Source organism: Phacochoerus africanus, chromosome 2 (assembly GCF_016906955.1).
Source record: "Phacochoerus africanus isolate WHEZ1 chromosome 2, ROS_Pafr_v1, whole genome shotgun sequence".
NCBI lineage: Eukaryota > Metazoa > Chordata > Mammalia > Artiodactyla > Suidae > Phacochoerus > Phacochoerus africanus.
This window is the reverse complement of record NC_062545.1, coordinates 25,833,901-25,858,824: the sequence shown is the minus strand read 5'-3', so window position 1 is coordinate 25,858,824 and position 24,924 is coordinate 25,833,901. Positions and strand designations below refer to the sequence as shown.

General features: G+C 40.8%; 1 protein-coding gene across 1 annotated transcript in view; it reads right to left on the bottom strand.

Moving 5' to 3' along the window:
• NHSL1 (NHS like 1) overlaps positions 1-6,543 on the bottom strand; it is a 68,448-nt gene extending 61,905 nt beyond the window's left edge. The window contains 2 exon segments of the mRNA XM_047770097.1: positions 1,602-1,757; positions 5,909-6,543. Coding sequence (XP_047626053.1) covers positions 1,602-1,757; positions 5,909-5,966 — 214 coding nt within the window. The 5' untranslated portion in view covers positions 5,967-6,543.
• Positions 6,544-24,924: the final 18,381 nt, after the last annotated feature.

Genomic DNA, 24,924 nt, shown 5'->3' with positions numbered 1-24,924 from the left:
GTGCTCTGTCTTCAGAAATGTTAACAGTGGCACTGCCTCAGGGGTTTGTCCTGGGAACCATGCCATTAATATTCTTATTCTTTGGTGGAGGAAGGTGAGCTCCAAGTAGAGAAGCTCTCAAGTTTTACTAAAGACAAATTGCTAGGAACCGAAGGGATCTACAAGAATATTTGGTTAGATTTAGGGACATGATGAAGGCAACAAAGGTCAAAGGGTGACTACAAGGCCATACAGAAGAGCCCAACTAATATGATTCTTCTCATTTAAGCTTCCTGTCATTAAATGCATAGGTTACTCAAGCTAAATGGAAAAGGGGAGCCCAAAAATGTCCTGGTTGCCAAACAGTGCAATACCAAGACTATAAGATATAGGATCCATAAGATACATATGAGATCAAGGTCTTACTATAAAAGATTAAAAGAAGAAAAAACAGGGCTATGATCAAAAATGTTTGTATAGTTCTGTTCAGAATACGTGAGTCTACTCATAGCTCTTCCTTCTCTCTCTAACCAGAGATTAACTGCTTTCTTTAATTCTAATAGAGCAATTTTTGGCACCTCTCGAGTATCTTCACATTGTGATTTGCACTCTAGATATAAGTATATATTCCTCAAGAGCTGAGATCCTGCTTGTGCATTCTGCATTTCTACCAGAATAACAGATTTCTAACAAATGGCTATGAAAGGCAGCAGTTAAGAACATAAGCTCCACAGCCTGAGATGGTGCAGGTTTAAATCTTGGTTCTTCCACTAAGACTGAGATCTTAGGCAAGTGTCTAATATCTGTGTCTCCGTGTTTTCATCTGTAAAACTAGAACAGTAATGGTTTGCAGTAGGATTATCATCAAGATGAAATGACGTTCAGATGTGCACTGGTGTAGGAAAGGACTTGATATACAGCTAAGTGTTTAATAATGTTAGCTAGTAATCATAATAGACATAGTAACAGTATGTTAATAAGTGAATTACTTAATAGATGACTGATATACAAGTAAAAACTATCATAAAAATTAGAAGGGGGGAGTTCTCTTCACAGCCCAGCACAAAAGAACCTGACTGGTATCCATGAGGATGTGAGTTTGATCCCTGTCCTTGCTCAGGGGGTTAAGGATCCAGCATTGCTATGAGCTGTGGTATAGGTCGAAGACATGGCTCAGATCTAGTGTTGCTGTGGCTCTGGTATAGGCTGGCAGCTGTAGCTCCGACTTGACCCCTACCTGGGAACTTCCATATGCCTCAGATTCAGCTCTAAAAAGCAAACAAGCAAATAAATAAATAAAATTATAAAGGCAATGGCACAATTTCCCATATCAGCAGAGGTTTATTTGACTCAGTACTGGTGGTTTAAAATGCTAAAGGGTTTCTAACTCTGAGTGTGCTCTTTGAGGATAGGTTTGCATATCTATAAATAGGCAGCTGTCTACAGAGACCAGAACACAGTAGGTACGTATGAGGTCATGAGTATTTGTGATATCTCATAAAGACACAGTATACTATACGTTCACTATACATGGTCTTCTGTTCAAAGAGCAAACAATCTGTGCTTTCAATTCTAACAGTCAGTAATCCAAGAACATCAAGCTTGCAGGGCACCATCATTACCCCTCAAAACTGATTTGAGGTTGAGCTTGGCTTGGCGGTGCAGGTCCTCTACGCAAGGGGGTCTCGTGGTGGGGAAGGAATACATTCTTCCTGCTGGTGCCAGGGGGCAAGTGTAGTGGACCGTCCATCGGCTCTCATCATCTAGGTTGGAAACAGCTATAGAAAGAAGAGAGAATACATTCAGATGTCAAATTAAATGTGCTCCCTCAAGATGGGTTCTTGGTACTAACAACATCCATAGGTAAGGACCAGCAAGGGAAAAATGGAGCAAATTCTAAATAAGATTCAACCTTAGACTGCAGGGGGTCCTTACCACTGTGGGTTGTGTGTGCTGAGTTAATTGCTTTCCCAGCCCTTTAGGCTCCCCCCTCTACGTCAATCTTAGAAAATGATTGACAAAACTGATAAAGACCTCCAATTCCTGCTGAACTCAGCCATGACAAATATTTATTACACAACTGTACTAGGTCATTGCATTAGTAAGTATTACACCGTCAAAACAGAAAACAAATTTGTACTAAGAAGTTGGGATCAATTCTTTCCCCTCTACAGCATTATTTTAAAACATCACTGTTATAAACTCAATTAAATTTTAAAAAACTAAGTGTAAACATTCAATATAATACATTTAAATAGTGTATCTAATTAAATTAGAAATCCATTTGTGCTACAAAATTTTCTCTGTATGTCTTGCTTTCATTGAATACTTTTATGTTAAAATATTTTTAGAAATTCCAATGCAATTGACTTTTCCCAACATAATCCAATTTAACTGGATTTTCCCAACACAAAAGAGATGAGGATATCAGAGGGGAAAATAATAGGTATGCTAAATCTCTAGATGATTTTCCTTTATCCTTCTAGGCCTTGGGATGGCTTTGCTATTTCATTTTTCCTGACAATACAACCTAAGACAGGGTACCAATGGATCCCCAAATGAAGCTGATGGCCCCAAACAAATTCATCAACAACTTTTTTTTGTCTTTTTTGCCTTTTCTAGGGCCACTTCCGCGGCATATGGAGGTTCCCAGGCCAGTGGTCGAATCGGAGCTGTAGCCGCCAGCCTAAGCCAGAGCCATAGCAACGCTGGATCCGAGCCACATCTGCGACCTACACCACAGCTCACGGCAACGCCGGATCGTTAACTCACTGAGCAAGGGCAGGGATCGAACCCACAACCTCATGGTTCCTAGTCGGATTCATTAACCACTGTGCCACAACGGGAACTCCACCAACAACTTTTTAATACTTTCTATATAACTGTGTAGAAGAGACTACAGAAGTTTAAGAGAAGGACATTGTGCTGAGGCATTTCCTGGGGGTGACAAGTCTAACAACAGCAGACCCTGGAATTGTGAGTCCAGAGCAAGTCTTCTCCTACTCTGACCAATGAGTATGGGCATACTCATTTCTACAGTATATGTCCCTGAAAACGAGACCAGAAAGTAGATTCTCAAAACAAAATAAATAGGAGTTCCCATTGTGGCCCAGCAGTAACAAGCCCAACCTGAGCCTTTTTCCCATGAGGGCGCAGGTTCGATTTCTGGCCCAGCTCAGTGGGTTAAGGATCCGGTGTTGCCTCAAGCTGCACTGTAGGTCACAGACACAGCCCAAATCTGGCATTGCTGTGGCTATGGTATAAGCCGGTGGCTGCAGCTCTGATTCAACCCCTAGCCTGGGAACTTCCGCATGCTGCGGATGCAGCACGAAAATAAATAAATAAATATAAAAACATCAAAATAAAATGAAAAGGGATGCATGAACTACTGAACCTTTCTATTTGAACATGTTTATAATTAACTCAATGTACTGAATAGCACAGCTATTATGGCTGTTGTAAAGATCAAATGAACTAATGTATATAAAGTCTTAGCATATAAAATAGCTCATGTAAAAAATGGTTGCTGCAAGAGCAGTGAAATTATTTGAAAGGAGTCCCTGGCTTTTAGAACCATTCGCTGAAGAGGAACTTGGCCTTTCTCAGAGCCATATACCAATGGGTGACGTCAGCCATCACCCACATTCTCTACAGCTACTGAGTCTACTAGCCAGCCTTTAAATAATTCGTTTCTTTCTTTCTTCTTTCTTCTTCTTTTTTTTTTTAACAGTCACACCCATGGCTTATGGAAGACCCCAGGCTAGGGAGTGAACCTGAGGTCCAATCCTTTAACACACTAGCGGTGGGGATCAAAACCGGTACCTTTCCAGCAACTCAAGCTGGTGTAGTCAGATTCTTAACCCACTGTGCCACAGCAGGAACTTCTTTTTTAAAAAAATTTCATTTCTTAAATCATCTCACCTCCAGTTTTAAGATGTACTAGGGATGTAATATACAACAAGATGAACACAATTAAAACTCTTCTATGTATATATAAGAGAGTAAATCCTGAGAATTCTCATCACAAGGAAAATTTTTTCTTTCATTTTGTATCTATATGAGATGATAAATGGTCACTGAACTTACTGTGAGAATCATCTCATGTTGTATGCAAGTCAAATCATTATGTGGTTACCTTAAATGTATATATTGCTGGAGTTCCCATTGTGGCACAGTGGTTAACGAATCCAACTAGGAACTGTGAGGTTGAGGGTTCGATCCCTGGCCTCGCTCAGTGGGTTAAGGATCCAGTGTTGCCATGAGCTGTGGGGTAGGTCGCAGACATGGCTCGGATCTGGCGTGGCTGTGGCTGTGGCTGTGGCGTAGGCTGGTGGCTACAGCTCCAATTAGACCCCTAGCCTGGGAACTCCATATGCCACAGGAGCGGCCCTATAAAAGGCAAAAAGACAAACAAAAAACAAAAAACTGTATACTGTTACACATTAATTACATCTCAATAAAACCAGACAAAATTTTAAAAAATCATCCCACTTTCTCCATAAATTGCTATATGGGAAAATAAACATTGAGAACTAGACATTATGTTAAAAAACAGAAATGTCCTGTGTGCTTTCTGCTTTTAATGTTTGCTGAAAGCAGCATGTAAATTAGGCACCTGGCACTTCACACAACCTCTGTTGAACAAATGTTTTGCATTTGCATAGAAATATCAATCTTTTTTTCTGGCTGCACGCACGGCATTCGGAAGTTCCCAGGCTAAGGATGGACTCTGAGTCACAGCAGCGACCTGTGCCGTGGCAGAGATACCGGGTCCTTAGCTTGCTGAACCACCAGGAAACTCCTAGAACTATCAACCTTAATATATAAAATCCACTGAGACCTGATTTAGCTCTTAGTTGTCTGAGAATCTTGTATAGAGTGGAATTCATCATATGTGCCCCCAAGAGTAACCTAGCTATAGGTAATTGCAATGTTTTGTGCTGATGTCCATTCATTTGAAAGACTGAATTACCATACTTTATAGTGGAAAATACTGAGAACTGAAACTCTACTATTTGTCAATCGTAATTCAAATCCAAGTAATAGTATCTGAGTCCGTGTTATCGCACCATCAGCCCCACCGCACAGCAACCAACTGGCTCCAAGGAAAGAACAGTTGTCCTTCCCCCGGTGTCTCTCACTCTTGCCAGGGCCGATGTTCAGTCTATCTCAAGGCAGCCTTCGACCAAGGGGAACTACAGAAATGAACCTAAGTGCCGTTCTTTCTCCAAAGCTTTTCTTACCAAAGCTCCTACCCATGGCACATTTATCCAGTTTAAATCCATGGATCCAAAAACAAACGTAAAATAAAATAAACCAACAACTGTGTAAAAACACAACTGCGTATTTATAAAAATTGTACTTTTCAAAGAATGAAGAAGCACCTGGATTACAGAAATTTAAGCCTATGGTAAGTACACAATGAAGCCACACCACGAAGCCTGTGTACTTTACCATAACTGATCCGTCTAGACAGTCTGTCTTTGAGCTCTTCCGTACCGAACAGAGAATGCCAAGGAGTTTTAGAGGATCATCTCCACCGAAAGTATGTGATGTGTTACACAGAGGCTCCCCATATATTTAGCCAAAGAATCAAAAAACCATACACTGTACAGCAGGGGAGATATAAATACAAGTTTTTGTCTTTTTTTTTAAATCCCCCCCCTTCAAAGGACCTCTCTTGAGAAGCACAAAAGAAGTAAATTTATCTAAAATCCCAACTGTAAATAAATAAGACATGCTAAAAATCACATAATTCTGCCCTAGAGTTACAAAAGTCTAAGGTATTTGAGCAACTCCAATAGAATGGAATTTTAACTCATGCCAATTACACTGTTTCATACTCTTAATTCCGTCACTCAAAAGGAGGGTAGTAGTACAGAAAACACACGCACACTCGCATAGAGTGGGAAGAAAAGAAACTACTTACTTTTCTTCTTAAAAAGTTTAATTAAAGACTTGATCTTTGTATTAATGAAGACCACCATTTCCAGGATTTCTACATAAGGCTCACAAATTTGAATCACGTTAAAAGTTCAGTCCAGCAGGCAGGTGGCAAGCAGCATGCTTCTGCTCCAGAGTCTAACTTTCTTCCTCTGGTCCTGAATCCTTAGACATCTGCCCAGGCTGATGTAACTCTGGGGCTGAACTTACGGTCAGGGAGTTACAAGCCATTAACAGTTCTTGAACCTGAACAGCTCCCACAGAAACCTAATCTTTAAGATTAGGCTGAGAGCCGCCAGTGGCAGAAAGAGAGAGAAAGCCAATCACAGTTCTTATTTGCATGATAGCCACATCAGTCTTTCTTTCTGTCGTGGTGCTCAATTATTCAGCTTTCTCTCCAGAGTCCACAAAAATGGTGCAGTTTCTCCTTTACAGAAGTTGGGGTGAAGCAAATGTGTCCCCTATTTTCACTGGGCCACCAGGAACATCCAGATCTTTTTACTGGAGCCGACAAATCCCAGAGCAAGTCTGTGTTGATTCTTTGACTCTCCAGTCAGGCATTTGAATTGATTTAAGGGGAAAAAGAGCCAAACTATTGTTTCTCCGACCACGCCCCCAGGCTCTGCTCCCACACCAAAGGAACAAGTTTGCAAGCACTAAAACTTCACAACAGAATCTCCATGGTGCTGTAAATGATGACTTGGTTGCATTTTCGTGCAAATTAGTACGCCCTGTCTTCTCACCCAGGTTTTTTTTTTTTTTTCCCTTGCTGGCGATTGAGAATAACATTGTCGTTGTTCCAAAGGGTGATCTTGTTGGCATCTAGCTGCCACAACTTTCCCACACCGCCACCCCCCCCCCAAAAAAAACCCGTCAACTTTTCACACTCCAAAAGAGAAATTAGATAAAGTACCCTAATCATTTAAATCTATATTTTAAATCTAATTACCATCTAAGTGCCAGGTTATAAAAATTCCACATCAAACACCCTCCATCCCAAGGGAGAAGAGTCATTTGAAACAAACCTTATTTGAGTTTCTCTTTAATTTGAATACACTGTACCGAGCGCTGGTTCTTTTGCACATTTGCAATTAGCCACAGAGAACTGGGGAAACACAAACAAAGGAGAATCTACACTCCAGGATAAAGAGACAGGAACAAAAAGGAAAAGAACACAGATCAGGAAGTACTATGAAAAGGGACAAAGGAAAAGAATGCTCTTCACATCTCTCCCCATTCCACTTCATGGCAAAACAGTTTCTGAAACACGTTAGACAACCTTTTATTTCATAGCTTTGGGCCAGACTTACAACTGAATGGAAAAATGCAATAACCCACTAATTCAAAACATTTAGTTTATAACAAAAGCTCTTAGTCAAAGAATAAAGTTTATATAAGGGGCTCCCTCCAGGGAAAGCTTTGGAATGATCCTTCCTCAAATCATTCCCCCCTCCCCTTAATCTTATTTTTTAAACAACAAAAGCGGGGGGAAAAAAAAGAAAAGAAAAGAAAGAAAGAAAACAGATATATTATCCTGTCACCATACATATTATCACTGATTTCCAATTTGGGTTCTTTCGTCCCATCCATAGCTTTATTTAAAAGTAATTACATGGCCAGATGGCAAACGAGAAACAACTGAGGGTCTGAGTTAAATTGCACAGCTGCCGGAAACGAGTGTGCAAAGTTCCCCTTAGGAAAACACATTCATAAGCACGAGAGTGACCTTGCTCTACTTCAAGAGCTGCCCCTCAGCCCACTGCACCTGAGACAGGTAGTAGTATAGCAGTACTTCTGCACAGAAACCCTCCCGTTCAATCACAACCCACAGGTTTCTGAAGCTGAATGTCCCCAGACATACGTCCAGGTGGACCGGACAGAGAGGCGGAGAGTCTTTCCGGTACAATAATGGCACTGGAACATGGATTCGTTCATTTACCTTTTGGTAAATACTAAATGCCACTCACCTGAGATGCCCGCCCTCTTGCAGTTTACATTTTCTGATAGTAAACTATAATTGTATGGTACATTAGAAGGTGGTAAATACAGTGACAAAAGAAAAAGCTAGACAGGATAAAAAGGGCTTTGGGGGTGGCAAGGCGGCCAGGTTGTAGAATTAAACAGGAGTCAGGGTAGAGTTCATTTTAAAAAGGTGAGCTTTGTGTAAAAACTTGAAGGAGGCGGTGGCAATGAAACCGTCTGTACACGGGAGTTCCCGTTGTGGTGCAGCGGAAATGAACTGAAGATGTGGGTTCGATCCCTAGCCTCACTCAGTGGGTTAAGGATCCAGCATTCCCGTGCGCGGCAGTGTAGGTCACAGACAAGACTCAGATCCTGTGTTGCTTCGGTGTATGCCGGCAGCAGTAGCTCCAATTTGACCCCTAACTGGGAACTTCCACATGCTGCAGGTGCAGACCTAAATAACAAAACAAAACCAAAGGAAAAAAAAAAAAACTCACATGTAAATCACTATTCATTAAAAGTACCATGAAATATTACGAAGAAAAATATGCTCTATTATCAATGGAATAATCCTGGTGGCTTATCCTGTTCCAGAATGTTGAAATTCTATTATCACTACTATTATATAAATATTGGGTATCTTTTTCATAAAATTCCAACATTTCCACTTAAGCTTTCACTGAAATAAAACCTTATTTCTAAGCAACATTTATGTCATCTGATTATTTCTACGGTTATCTGACTATTTCCCAGGAATAGGTATACAACATATCAGCAAAGAGACAGAAGAATATTTTGCAAAATAATACATATTCTAAAACAGTAACTATGCATTTATGGTCTACCAGTCAGCAATTTTACATCAAGCACTTAATGGCTGCCTTGTGTTAGGCATCTGAGTTAAAAGTAAATCCAGCACAGTCACTGCCTTTCTCAGGAAGGTCACAGTCCAGTGGGGATGACACACCCAAACAGATAAATAATAAAATAACAGGTAAGAACAGGGGGAAAGATAAGACTATGATGTCAGCTGGAAAGAGGACAAAGGGCATGTAGCTCATTTTTAAATTTTTTTTTTTTTTTTTTATGGCAGCACTTGTGGCATATGGAAGTTCCCAGGCTCAGGGTCAAATTGGAGCTGCAGCTGCCAGCCTACACCACAGCCACAGCAATGCCAGATCCGAGCCACGTCTGCCACCTACACCACAGCTCACAGCATTGCCGGGTCCTTAACCCACTGAGTGAGGCCAGGGATCGAACCTGCGTCCTTCTAGATACTAGTCGGATTCATCTCCACTGAGCCATGATGGGAACTTCCTAAATGTATTTTTATAAACTAGCTTTTAATTTGCATTTAGGAAATATTGTCATGGTATTATTGATCCCTGGAGAAGAATCAAGAAATTCAAACATGTTTAGTCACGGGTAGACACTGAAGTTTTTTTAAAAATTGGTTTCTAGCATTACCTAGGCTTTATGCATATGATTTTATATTTCATACACTTTTGTCTAAACTACAGTCTGCTCCCTACCAAAAGTTTCGTTTCCATCTGTGAGCGTACAATTGACCCTCTTTACCCATTTTGTCCTCCTTTCCACTAACTGCTACTCTGTTCTCCCTATCTATGTGTTTGTTTATTTTTCCTCATTTATTTGATTTAGATTCTACATACAACCAAAACAATAATTTGTCTTTCTCCATGTAACTTAGTTCATGTAGCATGATGCTCTCAAGGTCCATCCATGTTGTCGCCACTGGCAAGACTTCATCTTTTTGTATAGCTGGCTAGAATTCTATTATATATGTGTACATACCTCATCTTCTTTATCCATCCATCTATGACGGGCACTTAGTGATGTCAGAAACACTTGACAACCACATGCAAAAGAATGGCACTAGACCATTATCTCACATCACACACAAAAGCCAACTCAAAATGGACTAAAAACCTGAATGTAAGAAACCTTAAAACTCTCAAAAGAAAACAGGCAGGATGCCCTCTGGCATCAGCCTCGGCCATAGCTTTCTGGCTATGTCTCCTCGCGCCCTCCTGTGAAAGACAAAGAGCTGTTGGGGAACAGAGGAGAAGAGGGGACTGAGAGGTAAAGCACAGTCGTCCTGGGACCCACGGTGATGGGCTAATGCTTCGGTGAAGCTTAGGGGAGAGGGATGTGGGGAAGCGAGGAGGAGAGAGAGGCCTCAGGCCTACCCTGAAGGGCGCTGCTGGTCAGAAGGGGTGGAGTTCAGTTGGTGGACTAGGGAGACACCAAAGGAGTTTGAGAGGGGAAGCTGAACGCCCAGCGTGGCATCAGAAAAGGATCGCCGGTGCGGGCGAAGAGTGTGTTTGAGTGGAACTGACTGGAGGTTGATGGAGAAAGACGGTGGCGACCTGGTGCAGCAAAAAAAAAATCACACTGACGGTGAGGAGGCCAGAATCAATTCTCACGGAGGGTTCGTTTTCTACGACACCCCTGGTGTTAAGCAGCTGCTCTTTACCACTGGGTGATATATTTCCGGAACCATTCTATACCTAACAAATGGAATTAAACCTTGGCTAGGAATAAAGTGGACCCTCTTACCACTCATGCTTTCATCTGTAGTACACCTTAAAATATACCCTGTTTAGTTTTATTGAGGAAAAAAGAGTATGTGTGTAACCCTCAAAGCTTCCTAAGAGCAGAGCTAAGGACTCAAGAGAGGCCTCCTTCCTCCTCGAACCCCTCCCCTTCCCATCCCTGTTTACACAAAGCCTCAGGCCCTCCTCGGTGCGGTAAATGAAGTTAGGGCATGAAAGTCTTTATTTTGAATCTAAAACTTTCACAAATGCTGTTAAAGAAGTATTTAGTGAAAAGGAACATTTTCAAATACTAAACACAGGAGTCATCAGCAGAAATGAGTCATGATTATGTCATATAACATATAAACACATTTTGAATTACACAAAATTTGAGTACCTGATTAATTGAAAATGGTCTATAAAAATCAATAGATAGACCAATATATAGGGGGAAAGTCAGATATAATGGTATTCTTGTCAGAGCTCTGAATTCTTTTTTTTTTCTCTCTCTTTTTTTTTTTTTTTTTGGTCTTTTTGCCCTTTCTAGGGCCACCCCTGCAGCATATGGAGATTCCCAGGCTAGGAGTCTAATTGGAGCTGGTTGCTGCCGGCCTATGCCAGAGCCACAGCAACTCGGGATCCAGGCCGCGTAGGCAACTTACACCACAGCTCACGGCAATGCCAGATCCTTAACCCACTGAGTAAGGCCAGGGATTGAACCTGAAACCTCATGGTTCCTAGTCAGATTTGTTAACCACTGTGCCAAGACAGGAGCTCCAGAGCTCTGAATTCTGAATGACAATTTTAAGCACTTCTCAAAGGAGTTCTAGCTCTTGAAAACAGAAAATTCCTCAGCCCAGCCTCATCTACAAGTGGTGCTTTTAATGACTGTTGATTTATTTTAGGCTATTTTTAAAAATCAAGCTTAACATCTGAGATAGATGATTATACATGACTAAGTTAATTTAGGTGTACTTATTATCTTCATGCATGGTCGAAATACTTGAAATACAATGCTTAAATCCACAGACACACCCATTCATTCTTATGCTTTCCAGACTCATTGGATTAAAAAAAAACAGAGCAGAAAGTATCCACAGGACCACAGGCCTATAAAATAAAATGTAGACACTCAGTAGTAAGAGATTTTAGAAATGTATAAAAAGTAATTATCAACATAATCTCTCTAATAAGCTTTCATAATAATACTTTAGTAATAGATAGAGATAGCTTAGGTCTAGCCTCTATTAAGGAACAAAGTCTTTCTTCCTGTAACTTTAACTTTTGAAAGAATTATATTTCATGTTTTTTAATAAATAACTTTCACATTGAGAGCAATTATACACAGTCTGTAATTCTTATCTACAAAAATAGTCGTCATTATTGAAGCTGCAAATCAAATGAATAACACAGGCAGATGAATTAACACAATCAATAAATGTACAAATAAGAGAATAAATTTTAAAAATAGGACTGCCAAATAAAATACAGCATGCCCAGATAAAATTTCACAAAATTTTACAATTAAGAGATTCTTTTTTTAAATCTACAGTTAAATTCATTTGTAAATACCCTGTAATTTATGACATTAAAAAGTAGCTTTAAGTATTGGACAGAGCAGATGAAAAATATATATTATTCAAGAAAAATTGAATTGACTATAGCTTCTTGCTGTTTGGCATTTAATTGATTAAAAACTGAAAGATGAGTTGGTCACTTTGACTAAAGAACCCATCTCTTATTTTTCAAATCAGGCATTTTTCTTATAATTACTACTCTCCCTCTTGTAGTAATCTAAGCTCTAAGACTCCTTCTTTGATTTACTTGTCAGTTTTAAGAGCCATCACTGAAGAGCTGCCATGTTGGAGCAACTGCATGACGGAAGGATCAGCCACCCCTCTAATCCAGCACCACTAATGGGACAACCCATATCATCTGGTCTCTGGTGTGATGGAACACCAAGTGTAAACACCACCTGGTAAATTCAGGTTCAACATTTTTGACAAGTTAAATTCTTCCCATTTACAGAGTTCCTGTTGTGGCGCAGTGGAACCAAATCTGACTAGGAACCATGAGGTTGCAGGTTGGATCCCTGGCCTCGATCAGTGGGTTAAGGATCTGGTGTTACCGTGAGCTGTGTTGCGGCTCGGATCTGGCGTGGCTGTGGCTCTGGCATAGGCCAGAGGCTACAGCTCTGATTAGACCCCTAGCCTGGGAACCTCCATATGCCTCCATATGCGGGTGTGGCCCTGAAAAGACAAAAAGACAAAAAAAAAAATTCTTCACATTTATAGGAAACACAAGAGCTAAAACTAGAGGAAAAAATAAAGACCATCACTCGAACATGGAACACTGTGCTGGTGTAGCCTCTCTAGTCAATCAATTAAATAATAATAACAATAAAGGGAATGCGCCAGATTTAAAAGAGATTTATGCAACAGCGCAACCAGATGTATGATCCTGGAGAGGATGCTAGCTTTGGACAAACCAGCTTTAAAGAAAGGCCTTTCAGACAAAGGGGGAAATTCAAATATACACTGGGTATAGTCTTATGCTTTTTATAGTTGAATAGTAAGATTAAACGCACGCGCGCGCGCACACACACACACACACACACACACTAAAGGTAATGCAGTAGAGATTCTGTCCCAGAAAGAAAACGTGTCTCTGATGGCAGATGTTCACAAAGAACTCTTTAACTGTCCTGAACCATGTTATTTCACAAAAGTGTGTTAAAAATCACCAATATTCCAGAACTTCATTGGTACAACAGTCTTTTCTTTCTTCTGCTCTGCTTGTGGATTAATCTTTAATGGAGAATCACATGGCAGGTTGAAAACAGGACAAATGGAAATCTCTCTTCTCATCAATATCTGGTCGGGGGAGAGGCTGGGGTAGAAAGGGAAACCTTAAGAGATGATCATGTGTCAATTCTTTAGAAGGAACTTGATCTGGCATCCACTTTGCCTGTTGATTTTGAGGCTAGGAAATACCCTGTATTCTGCATGGGTTGAAGCTAAAGCCTTCCACTGTGGATCCTAGTTAATAATTTAATCTAAAACCATTGCTACCATCTGCTCAGTCAATTTCAAACCGTCTGCTATCACTGTTTAGTTCTGTCAAGTCACAATATTCATGTGACAAATGCTGAACAAATGAAAGGCGAGGCAGACAGAAAGCATGCTACGAAAAAAGAAACCCCCATCAAAAGGTCCAGAACACAAAGGGATCCCTGCTGACTGAGCATTCAAAGCTCAGCCCTGCCTGCAGGGATGGAAGGCCGCAATGTCTCTCGAATGCTGGAAATGTGACAATCCAGGGACTGCCCTGAGATGAGAACACAAGGTGAGGCAAACAGGCAGGGCCCTGAGACTGGAAACATTGGTGGGTAGGGATACAGCAAGGGCAAGTTGAAAAAGGGGTCCTAGAAGGTTAGGGTGGAAAAGAGCCCTAAAGAGCACCCATCCACTCATTTTACAAAATAAGTGACCAGTAATAAATCACAGAGGGACCTAGCAGCTGAGCTAATTAATTAATTCTCCTTCCTGTGCTCCAGTTTTCAATACATCAGCCACCCTACCTTCAAGGCAGAGGGCTGATGGGGCGGGTCTCCAACCACCCACACTAGTTTCTCCCTCTGGGCCTCAGCTATTCTTACTGGGGAGGGCGAGGGGGGTAGTGGTGCTTGATCCCTGACTTAACCACCTGGCATGCCTCCATTCATTTTTAAGTTACAATTCAACCATTAACCTTCCTTAAGAAGCATTCCTTGACAGAGCTTTCAAAACTCTTTATTTCAAAACTCTATGTCATTTTACTTCAAAGATAACTTCCTCCTTAGAGTTCCCGTTGTGGCTCAGTGGTTAAGGAATCCGACTAGGAACCATGAGGTTGCGAGTTAGATCCCTGGCCTTACTCAGTGGGTTAAGGATCAGGCATTGCCATGAGCTGTGCTGTAGGCTGCAGACGCAGCTCAGATCCCGTGTTGCTGTGGCTCTGGTGTAGGCCGGTGGCTACAGCTCCAATTCGACTTCTATATGCTGCAGGAGCAACCCAAGAAATGGCAAAAAGACCAAAAAAAAAAAAAGAAAAAGAAACCCACAAAACAAAAAAAAAACAAAGTAACTTCCTCCAAAGTGAACTATGTCTGTCTAGTGGAAGGAGAATAAACAACTTCACTATCTTTAAGCCTCTTATATTTGAACCAATTATTTATTCTTCACATGATGTAAAGCTCTAATCCATCCACCTGAGTGTCTTGATTCATCTAACTCATTTTATTCAGCCTATATTAGGTATGCAAAGGCTCATTTCAGAAGAGAAATAATATATATGAATATCAATTAGTTTACCTTTCCCAATACATTCAAAACATATTTTCTGAATGCATATTAAGGGTCTACCACATCTTAGAAAAGAGAATAATTTTCAATCACTTGGAAATTAAAATACATTTTCTGTGCCATTCATATAGAAGTTCCCAGGCTAGGGGTCGAATTGGAGCTACAGCTGCCACCCGCAGCCACAGCCACAGCCATAGCAAATGCAGGATCCTTAACCTATTAAGCAAGGCCAAGGATCAAACCCATATCCTCATGGATACTAGTCAGGTTCTTAACCCAATAAGCCACAACAGAAACTCCCAGTTATATCCTTTTACAACAAAAATAATTTAAAAGGAAATAAATTTTAAAATTTGAAAAGAGAAAAAAAATCAATGCAACCTTCCTTCTAAATCTTCAGGGAAGAAAAAAAATTTCATTGTGGCATGAAAAGCCAATGATGATCTTGGAGAGCTAATTTAAGACAGTCATGTGATTAGCTAAGGCACTCTCTTGTACTTTTTAAATTGGACAATAGTAACAAGGACCTGCTTATTTGATGGTGTTACAAAACCTACAAAGAATCAACACTTGAGAAGAATTTTCCACCTAGAAAATAACTGAGCACAAAGGATACTTCCTAATTAAGACTATCTGGGAAAACTGACAAAGTCATAGGTTGCCACCTACAGGGGGACACTGTCTGCTCAATGAGACACCGGTACAGGGAAATGTTTCCTGCTGCCGTCTCTTGACAGAAGAGCTTGGAGAAAGGAGCTGGTTTAACACACTCTCATTCATGCTCAAGTCTCAAAAGAATGCAATACCCTCATCTTCTTCCACCAAATAGAGACCACGCTCTATGATCACTGTGCCCTTTTCTGAACCTCGGTTTAAACAAAGTTGATCTCAGGCCTCCAGGAGATGCGTGAATATTCATAAACTTCTTTGCATCTGCAACCAAGCTCAGGTTAAGGAAGCACCCCTGCGTGACATAAAGCATTTCTGAAATCAATAAGGGGGCAGTTACATGTGAATAACTAGGGCTAAGGAAAGAGATCCAGATCAATTTATAACCAAAAGGTAAAATCTTAGAACAAAAGAATCCAAAGACGCGTGTTTGCATTTGGAGAGAAGATGACTCAAACCATACTGTCCACGAATACAAAAAATTCTTCATTTAATTTAAAACAAACAAGGGGGTTAAGGATCTGGCGTTGCCATGAGCTGTGGTGTAGGTTGCAGACACGGCTTGGATCCCGAGTTGCTGTGGCTCTGGCGTAGGTCGGTGGCTACAGCTCTGATTAGACCCCTAGCCTGGGAACCCCCATATGCCGAGGGAGCAGCCCTAGAAAAGACAAAAAATAAAATAAAATAAAATAAAATAAAATAAAATAAAATAAAATAAAATAAAACAAACCAAACAAGGGAAAACCAGATTTATCATTGTGTAACTTCTTCCCAATTAAGAACCAATAAGTATGGAGATTTAAAGAATCCCTCGAGCTTATTATTTAGCAAGCAATGAATCCATTAACTGTTCAGTTTTTCTTCTACTTCTGGTGATTTCTTATACTGTCTCACATATGGTTAAGATGAAGGCTACAATTAATAAGCTGGTGTGATCAACTGCTTTTGTTTTGAGACCAGCTGGTTCATATGCAAAAGGATAATTAGACAAATTAAGACAGACTGCTTTGGTTTGCTGATGAACTGACAGCAATACTTTCAGTTAAATGTCTCCAACTGTATTTGGTTTTCTAATAACGACAAAAATTGATCTAAGCGAGGATAATGTTTATTTGATTAGTGTTAGATTTTAGCTTTAAAAATTTACATTGTCCTAAACTACTGAACAGCAGAATAATTCTTCAGAGGAAACCATAGCTCCTTTTAAGGCATGGGTACTACAACAGCTTTGTCATTATGGCCGAGGTGTCATGGCAGGAGCAAAGGAAGGTCAGCCTGGCATAAAATGACATTCAGAATTAGACTGCAGGGTGCAGGACTTTAAGTCAGGTAGTCACAGATTTTGGAAATGAATAAAACCTTCGTATAAATCAATCCTTCACATACTTTACTGATTTTTCTCTTTGTTAGATAAAACTTTAAATAAGTAAACAACAAATGACAGCAAGGGACAAGAATAAAAATATTGACTATTGTATGGAGACACACGTTCAGCATCTCCAGGTTCTAGTAACCTGGTATTTCTATGGCAAGGGCTTCACAACGTGGATTTACGAATCGACATCCCAGACACTTGTGGGCATTCCCTGGCACCAGGGGGCAATGCGATTGGACACAGCTTGAAGGGAAGGGAAGCAGGCTGACTGCAGAGCCAGCATCATTAGGCCAACATGGAATCTGAGAAAAATCAATGGTAATCAAAACGATAATGCTAATACTGGGTAACGGCTGGCCAAGGGCTTTGTAAAAATGATATGTTTAGCTCTTCCTCATCAGCATCATGGTGATTCTCTTTGTATCTTTTTAAAAATTATTTAAAATTATTATTATTATTATTTTTGTCATTTTAGGGCCACACTGGCAGCATATGGAGGTTCCCAGGCTAGGGGTCAAGTTGGAGCTGTAGCCGCCGGCTCACGCCACAGCCACAGCCACAGCCACACGGAATCCAAGGTGCATCCACTACCTACACCACAGCTCACGGCAAAGCCGGATCCTTAACCTGCTGAGTGAGGGCAGGGATCAAACCTGCATCCTCATGGATACTAGTCAGATTTGATTCTGCAGAGCCACGACAGGAACTCCAGTTCTTCACATCTTAACAAATATAATAGTAGTAGGAAGGATTAAGATCAACAGTCTTCTTTATGTGCCTACCAATATTTTCAATCCATAGCCAAAAATGTAAAGCTTGGAATTATAAAGACAGGTGTGGATATTTCATAATTTGGTTCACTGCTTTCTGTGTGTGTGTGTTTCACTAAAGAAAAAAAGGCCTAGGAGTTCCCGTCGTGGCGCAGTGGTTAACGAATCCGACTAGGAACCATAAGGTTGCGGGTTCAGTCCCTGCCCTTGCTCAGTGGGTTAAGGATCCGGTGTTGCCGTGAGCTGTGGTGTAGGTTGCAGACGCAGCTCGGATCCCGAGTTGCTGTGGCTCTGGCGTAGGCCAGCGGCTACGGCTCCAATTTGACCCCTAGCCTGGGAACCTCCATATGCCGCAGGAGCGGCCCAAGAAATAGCAAAAAAGACAAAAAAAAAAAAAAAGGCCGAGGGAGTAGAAATCACTATAGGAATTTGGTAATGAAGTCAGAGGAAATCTCTGTTTCCCTCAACCAAAATAAAAAGAAAAGAAAGATATTTAGGGGTAAAATAAAACAGCGAAGTCCTTACAATACCCAACAGTTTTCCCAAACCTCTCTCAAACTGTACAGCAGCCTCCGAAAACTGAGCTACATCCATTTCTATCACCTTATCTGAAAAACTCATCTCTACGTGAGAACATCCACACATGTCATCATACGATAAAACAAGCTCAAATGAAGCTACCACAGTCAACTTTCATCAGCAAACTGTATTTAATTAAGTATACATTTAGGCTAGCAAGGAAGGTCCTAAAATAAGGACACTTTTCAGTACTTGCCTTGATGTTCCTGTACAATCAGCTTTAATGTGACTGGAATGTAATTATTTTATTATAACTGCTTTCTGAAGAGAAATCCCAAACACATTCCATAGGCTCCAGACAATATATTACACTCCTTATCAAAAGACACCCCAGGGAACCTCTGGAGAGCTGGTTCCAGCAGGACGCCCCATGTGGAAACGGGCTAAAATTCACTTTTCTCAGTAACCTCCCTCTTCATCTGGTCAATACAATCACAACCACCCATCAACAACAATCAGTCTATATTCTGAATTTTCTAACATCACTCAAATGGTTTAACATCACCACTCCCTCCCCCACCCCAACGGCCTCTTCTTTCTGCAGCTGCTGCATGCTACAAATAGCTTCTTGTACAATTTGACTTAGAATGCACCCCAAACTAGACATGTTGAATGGCAACGTGAATGCTTCATTCAGAGAGCACTAAAATGTGTAGAATGTCCTAAAAGCATCACAGTGGCCAAGGGAATCCTTTGGAAGTCTTGGGGCCGAGGGCTGCTTTCAGCAGCAGCCTGCAAATTCTCAGGTCTATGCAAAACGGCGGGCGATGGGGTTCGGAAGATTCCCACCATGATCAAAGGAGGACGAGTTATTTCCCCTCAGCCTGCCCTGTCCACACAGGCTTTCTTAAAGGTGCTTCCATTCCCCACAGTTAATCTGTTTCTCTTCCTGCTTTCCTAATAAAATGTACTTAACGCTCAATCTATTCCTGCTCTAGCATCAATTATCTACTCTTAGATTAGTTCAAATCATTTTTGGAGTTCCAGTGTGTGGAGTTCACAGGATAGGCGGCATCTCTGCAGGGTGGGGACTCAGGTTCAAACCACTGCCCAGTGCAGTGGATCAAAGTATATAGGGTCACCATGGCTGCAGCATAGGTCAAAAACTGCAGCTCAGATCTGATCCCTGATCTGGAAACTCCATATGCCATGGGGTGGCCGAAAAAGAAGGAAAAAAAAAGTTTTGAAGTTGTTTGACTATTCTACACATGGCAAAGCCCACTCAGATATTTTTGGAAGCTCCTGGTGGGTCAGGGCCAAATCCATGCAGATCTCTAGCCTAGAGCCAACCTTGATGCCCGACAAAGCCAGTTGCTTGGGAACTCAATACAGCGTTACGACACGTAACATTCATGAGCACATTCAAAGAAAGGGGGTTAGCACCCATCTTTATGGACCAGGTAAGAGAGGCAAAGGCCCAGAGAATTTAAAAGCATCTGTCTAGAGTGTCATTAACTGCCTAACCTCTACAAAAATTGCCCCTAAGAAGTAGCTTGCAAATAGAAGACAAAAATTCCCACACAGATAATGGTTATTTTCATTTCATTACACAAATCATTTTTTGAAAGGCTTCCCTGGGTGTCAAAATCATAATTTATCTTCTTGAATATCAAGGATATCAGCAACCAGGTGATGACTGGAGCTGATGGGCAATGGGGAGGAGGTAAAGGAAACAACCCTTTTTTGGTTGCTATTAAAAATAAGAGCCAGAAGAACAAGTGGATTAGTTTTTACTTGCTCCTTTCCCATCGTACTCTAGGTCTCAGATTAATTGCCATTTCTTCAGGAAATCAAATCCTTTTCGACCCTCTGATTCCATTAATATCTCCTATTAATCACTCTCACAGAGACCTGGACTTTTCTTTCAGAGCCCTAGCTCTTGTTTCGGTGCAGTGATTTGTTTAATGACCTTATGTCTCACTGGACACAGGATCTAGACTATAGAGCAGAGGCCATGGCTCAGTGGGTCGCAGGGTCTAGACGGCAAACAGCAGATCAGATACACAGTATGCATGCAATTAATATTAGCTTGTTGAAGGAATGAGTTACAGGAAGAAAAGAAATAGTTTAAAGCAAATGAGCTCTAGCTTTATTTTATGGCATTAAAAAATAACTAATGTTCCCTGGTGGCCTAGCGGTTAAGGATTTGGTGTTGTCACTGCGGTGGCTCGGGTTCAATCCTTGGCCTGGGAACTTCCGCATGCCTCCGTCACAGTCAAAAAATAGTAACAGCTAATGTTAAAAGTATCAGTATTGGTAGAGCGCTTTTAACTACAGACAAAAATCTATTGCAAAAAAAAAAAAATCACTTCACTCTTTTCCAGCCTGTTTTTTGTTTTGTTTTGTTTTGTTGGGATATTTGTTTGTTTGTTTTAATTTTATGGCTGCACTTGAGGCTTATGGAGGTTCCTGGGTCGGGGACTGAATTGGAGCTGCAGCTGCAGCAATGCTGGATCCTTTAACCCACTGCACTAGGCTGGGGATGGCACTAGGCTGGGGATGGAACCAGCATCTCTGCCCTGACCCATGCTGCTGCCAGGTTCTTAACACACTGCACCACAGCAGGAACTCCCAGCCTGGTCTCCTTTTATTAAAGATCCTAAGCACTACTTGAGGCACTGGAAACCCCAAGATGAAGACAATTTTTTCACAAAGGCTTCCTTGACCCTTTTATCTCCGGCGACCTCTCCTCAGCCCCCACCCCAGAGTGCATGACCCATTCCTTTGTGGTTACATTCTCCCACTGGGACCTTCCCTGCCTGAGGACGAATTACGCCTTTATTGACTTTGGAGATACATTAAGTTTGCTGACTAAATGACAAAATGAATCTCTGCCTTATTTGTAAGGAATTTCTGTTGAATGGAAGAAGACCTTAATAAAATGGCAACGACACACATTTTAAAATAGAGGGTGACCGCTAATGGGGGCCAGGAGGAAATGATACCCAGGGAAACGTGACAAAGCAGGATGACATGTGAACTAGACCTGCATGGCTTTGCTAGATAGAGAAGGATATGAAACACATTCCAACTAGACAAAGGAACGAGAGCAAAGGCATGAAGAAGAGAGCCAGTGATCCAAGTGCTGGGAACCTTGAGTCACGTGGACAGCAGATGGTGCTCGTTGCCTCTGACAGCCCCAGTCCAACCACCCTGTACAGCGCACTGCGTGTGGGTGGCCAGGAGCTGGAAACCCCATTTCCCAGACTCCCTTACACCTGACCTCCTGGTATGCCAAGGCAGTGCACCTAAACTCGGCTGAGGACTGGAGTCCACACTCCTGGGCTTTCAGGAGTGGTAACAGAAGTCTCAGCGTCCAGCCCCTGCTCCCGTGGAGATGGCAGGCAGGACCAGTGGTGCTTAGTTTGCGGGTAAGGAATATAGGAGAAGCAATGTGGTCTCAGAGGCAAAACCTAATCGCGGCAGAGAGAACAGGTCCCTTGCTGAGCCAGTTCTAAGGTGACTGCTTCAGCTTGGACCTGTTCGGCAAGGTTTCCCAGTGATCTTTACACCCTGTGTTAAATGCCCCTCTGCCTACATTGCTGTCTGCCACTGAATCTGCCAGAGACAACTTGCTGACCCAGTGGGTGAGAAAGCAGAATTCCTAGGGGCAGCAGGGGGAATACGGCGGGAAAGTAAGTCAGGACCAGTTGAGAAGAACCTTGCCTGTCAAATCAAAGAGGTTAGATTTTAGTCAGTCAGTAATGATTGGACATCAAAAGTTTTCATATAAGATGGTGATCCTGTGTTTTAGAAACATTTTAGAGACACAGAAAAATGCATTGAGAAAGTAGGCAAATTCTGTAAAACCAAGGTAAACCAATGTTGATTGAAGAAGGAATGAAGGTAAATAGTCTGTGTTCCTTATGTTAGCGTTTTTTGCCCACGCCTGACCTTTGGCTGCATCCTAACACTGCCTGCCTCTCTTAAGTTCTTATCTATTCCAGGTAGGACACCAAGAGTCTGGGGGATAGGTTATAGTCACCTACTGACTCAGGTTAGCCTTTAATCTCACCGACCTCTCTCTTTTTCTTTTTTATGGTCACAACCATGGCATATGGAAGTTCCCAGGCTAGGGGTTGAATTGGTGCAGCAGCAGAGGCCTAGGCCACAGCCACAGCAACACTGGATCCATGTCCTATCTGCAACCTACACCACAGCTCATCCTTAACCCCTGAGTGAGGCCAAGGATCAAACCCACATTCTCATGGATACTATGTTGGATTCTTAACCTGTTGAGCCACAACAGGAACTCCACCAATCTCCCTTTTAATTTCATATTGTTGGGCAATTTTAAATAAATATTTTAGTTCCTGACTACTTGCTACCTTGACAAACTGATTTTAAGAGTCGGGTTTGCATAAACTGTATGGTCATGATCAAAGCCCCAAAATGATGACCAATAGGCACATAAAAAGATGTTCAATATCGTCAATTATTAGAGAAATGCAGATCAAAACTATAATGAGTTATCACTTCACACCAAGTCAGAATGGCCATCATCAGAAAGTCTACAAATAATAAATGCTGGAGAGGTGTAGAGAAAAGGGAACCCTCCTATACTGTCGGTGGGAAGATAAACTAATGCAGCCACTACAGAGAACAGTAGGGAGTTTCCTTAAAAAAAACTAAAAGTAAGAGTTACCACATGATCCAGTAATCCCACTCCTGGTTATCTATCTGAAGAAAACCATTACTTGGAAAAGATACCCCAATGTTCATAGTAGCTCTATTTACAATATCCAAGACACAAAAGCAACATGTCCATCATCAGATGAATGGATAAAGATATCGTGTGTGTGTGTGTGTGTATATATATATATATATATAGTGGAATATTACTATGTATATATATATATATATATATATATAGTGGAATATTACTATGTATATATATATAGTGGAATATTACTCAGCCATAAAAAAGAATGAAATAATGCTATTTGCAGCAACATGGACGAACCTTAGATTACTAAGTGAAGTTAGGGCAGACAGTGAAAGACAAATATCATGATATCATATATATGTGGAATCTTTAAAAAAAAAGAGGATATAAATGAACTTATTCACAAAACAGAAATAGACTCACAGACATAGAAGACAAACTTACAGTTACCAAAGAGGAAAGGGGTGGGGAAATAAATTAGGAGTTTGGGATTAGCAGATATAAACTACTATATATAAAATAGATAAAAACAAGGTCTTACTGTATAATACAGAGAACAATATTAATATTTCGTAATAAACTATAATAGAAAAGAAAAAGTAATCTCATTCTTAAAAGTTTATAAATTAAAAATAATAGTCTTTGTATTTATATTTAAAATGCTAAAATAAATTAATAAATAAATAAAATGCTGGTTTTTCCCCTCAATATTAATTACATACAACTTTGAAATACTGTACCAATTCTGATAAAGATTACACAAGAAAAACTAGCTACTCTCAGTGTGTTTAGGGAAAGAACATCAGATAATTGAAACAAGACAGCCAGTACTTTGTTAAAGCAGCTATGACGGCAATGCCAGAACCCTTAGATGCATACAGAATCTAATTGTTACATTAAGCTTAAAGAAATTAATGAGAAATATTAAGGAGCTTTCAGAATCTCCAGGTGGCCAGTGGATAAGTTTACACACTACACAGTCAGGACTGTTACAATGAAACCTGCGTATCATCATTTGTAAGCAGTGATTACGTACAAGGGTCAACAGAAGCCAGTGTCAAAGAGCAGGAGATCAATGCTGCTGGGCTTGCCAGTAGATCCAACAGCCTACACAGCTGTTGCCTGGGATTCCTCAGTCTGACATCTAAATTCAACGAGCGGCCACGGTCTGAGTGACAGAGTCTGGGTCACATACTTGTACCCTAGCTGAAAAGGAGTCTGGGAAGTGGAGGTCTCAGCTTAGCTAACATGATAGGAGAGGAAGCCAGACAGGGAGTGACATGGAGCTGGATGAACTGGTGACAGAACCTGCTATAGGTTTATCTGGCCAAGTTCTTGACGAAGAACAATTTACTGATCAGCTCCAAAATCAATTGGAATTTGTAGCCTTCTATATCTGTTTTTTATTCAAATCCAGAAATACCATCATTTACATCTGAACTTCCTGAATCAAAAGCTGAGAAAAGTTAAAGAATTCTTTTACTCAAACTGTGTCAGTGGCTCACTAGTAGTATCCAACACAGCCGCATACTGACTATATAAACTCGACACAACTTAGGATTGGTTTCTTTCCATAGACTCCCTTTCTGGAGAACTTAAGAAGTAAATTACAGCAGATTTTTTAAAAGGCATGCTCAAATTCACCCTACCTAAGAAAAATAATGGCAATAGAGGTAGGGTGGGAGGTTCAAAGAAATGATTTTCAAGAAACCAGAATATTGGTTGTTGCAATCTGACTACACAAATTAAAAGAGCAAGTTCAATAAAACTCACATTTGCAATTACTTTATGTAATTAAAATTGGAAGAAAAAAAATAGAAACAATGTTAGAAAAGTTTATGTTTGGGCTTAATTCTCTATGTACCATGTGTTCTTATGAAGAATGAATAATCTTAGCAATGATACAGTAACTAATACTTACACATTTTACTTTATTTATTTATTTATTTATTTATTTTTGGCCATGCTCATGGTATGTGGAAGTTTCCAGGCCAGGGATGGAACCCACAGCACAGCAGTGACCAAAGCCATGGCAGTGACAACACCAGATCCTTAACCCACTGAGCCACCAGGGAACCCT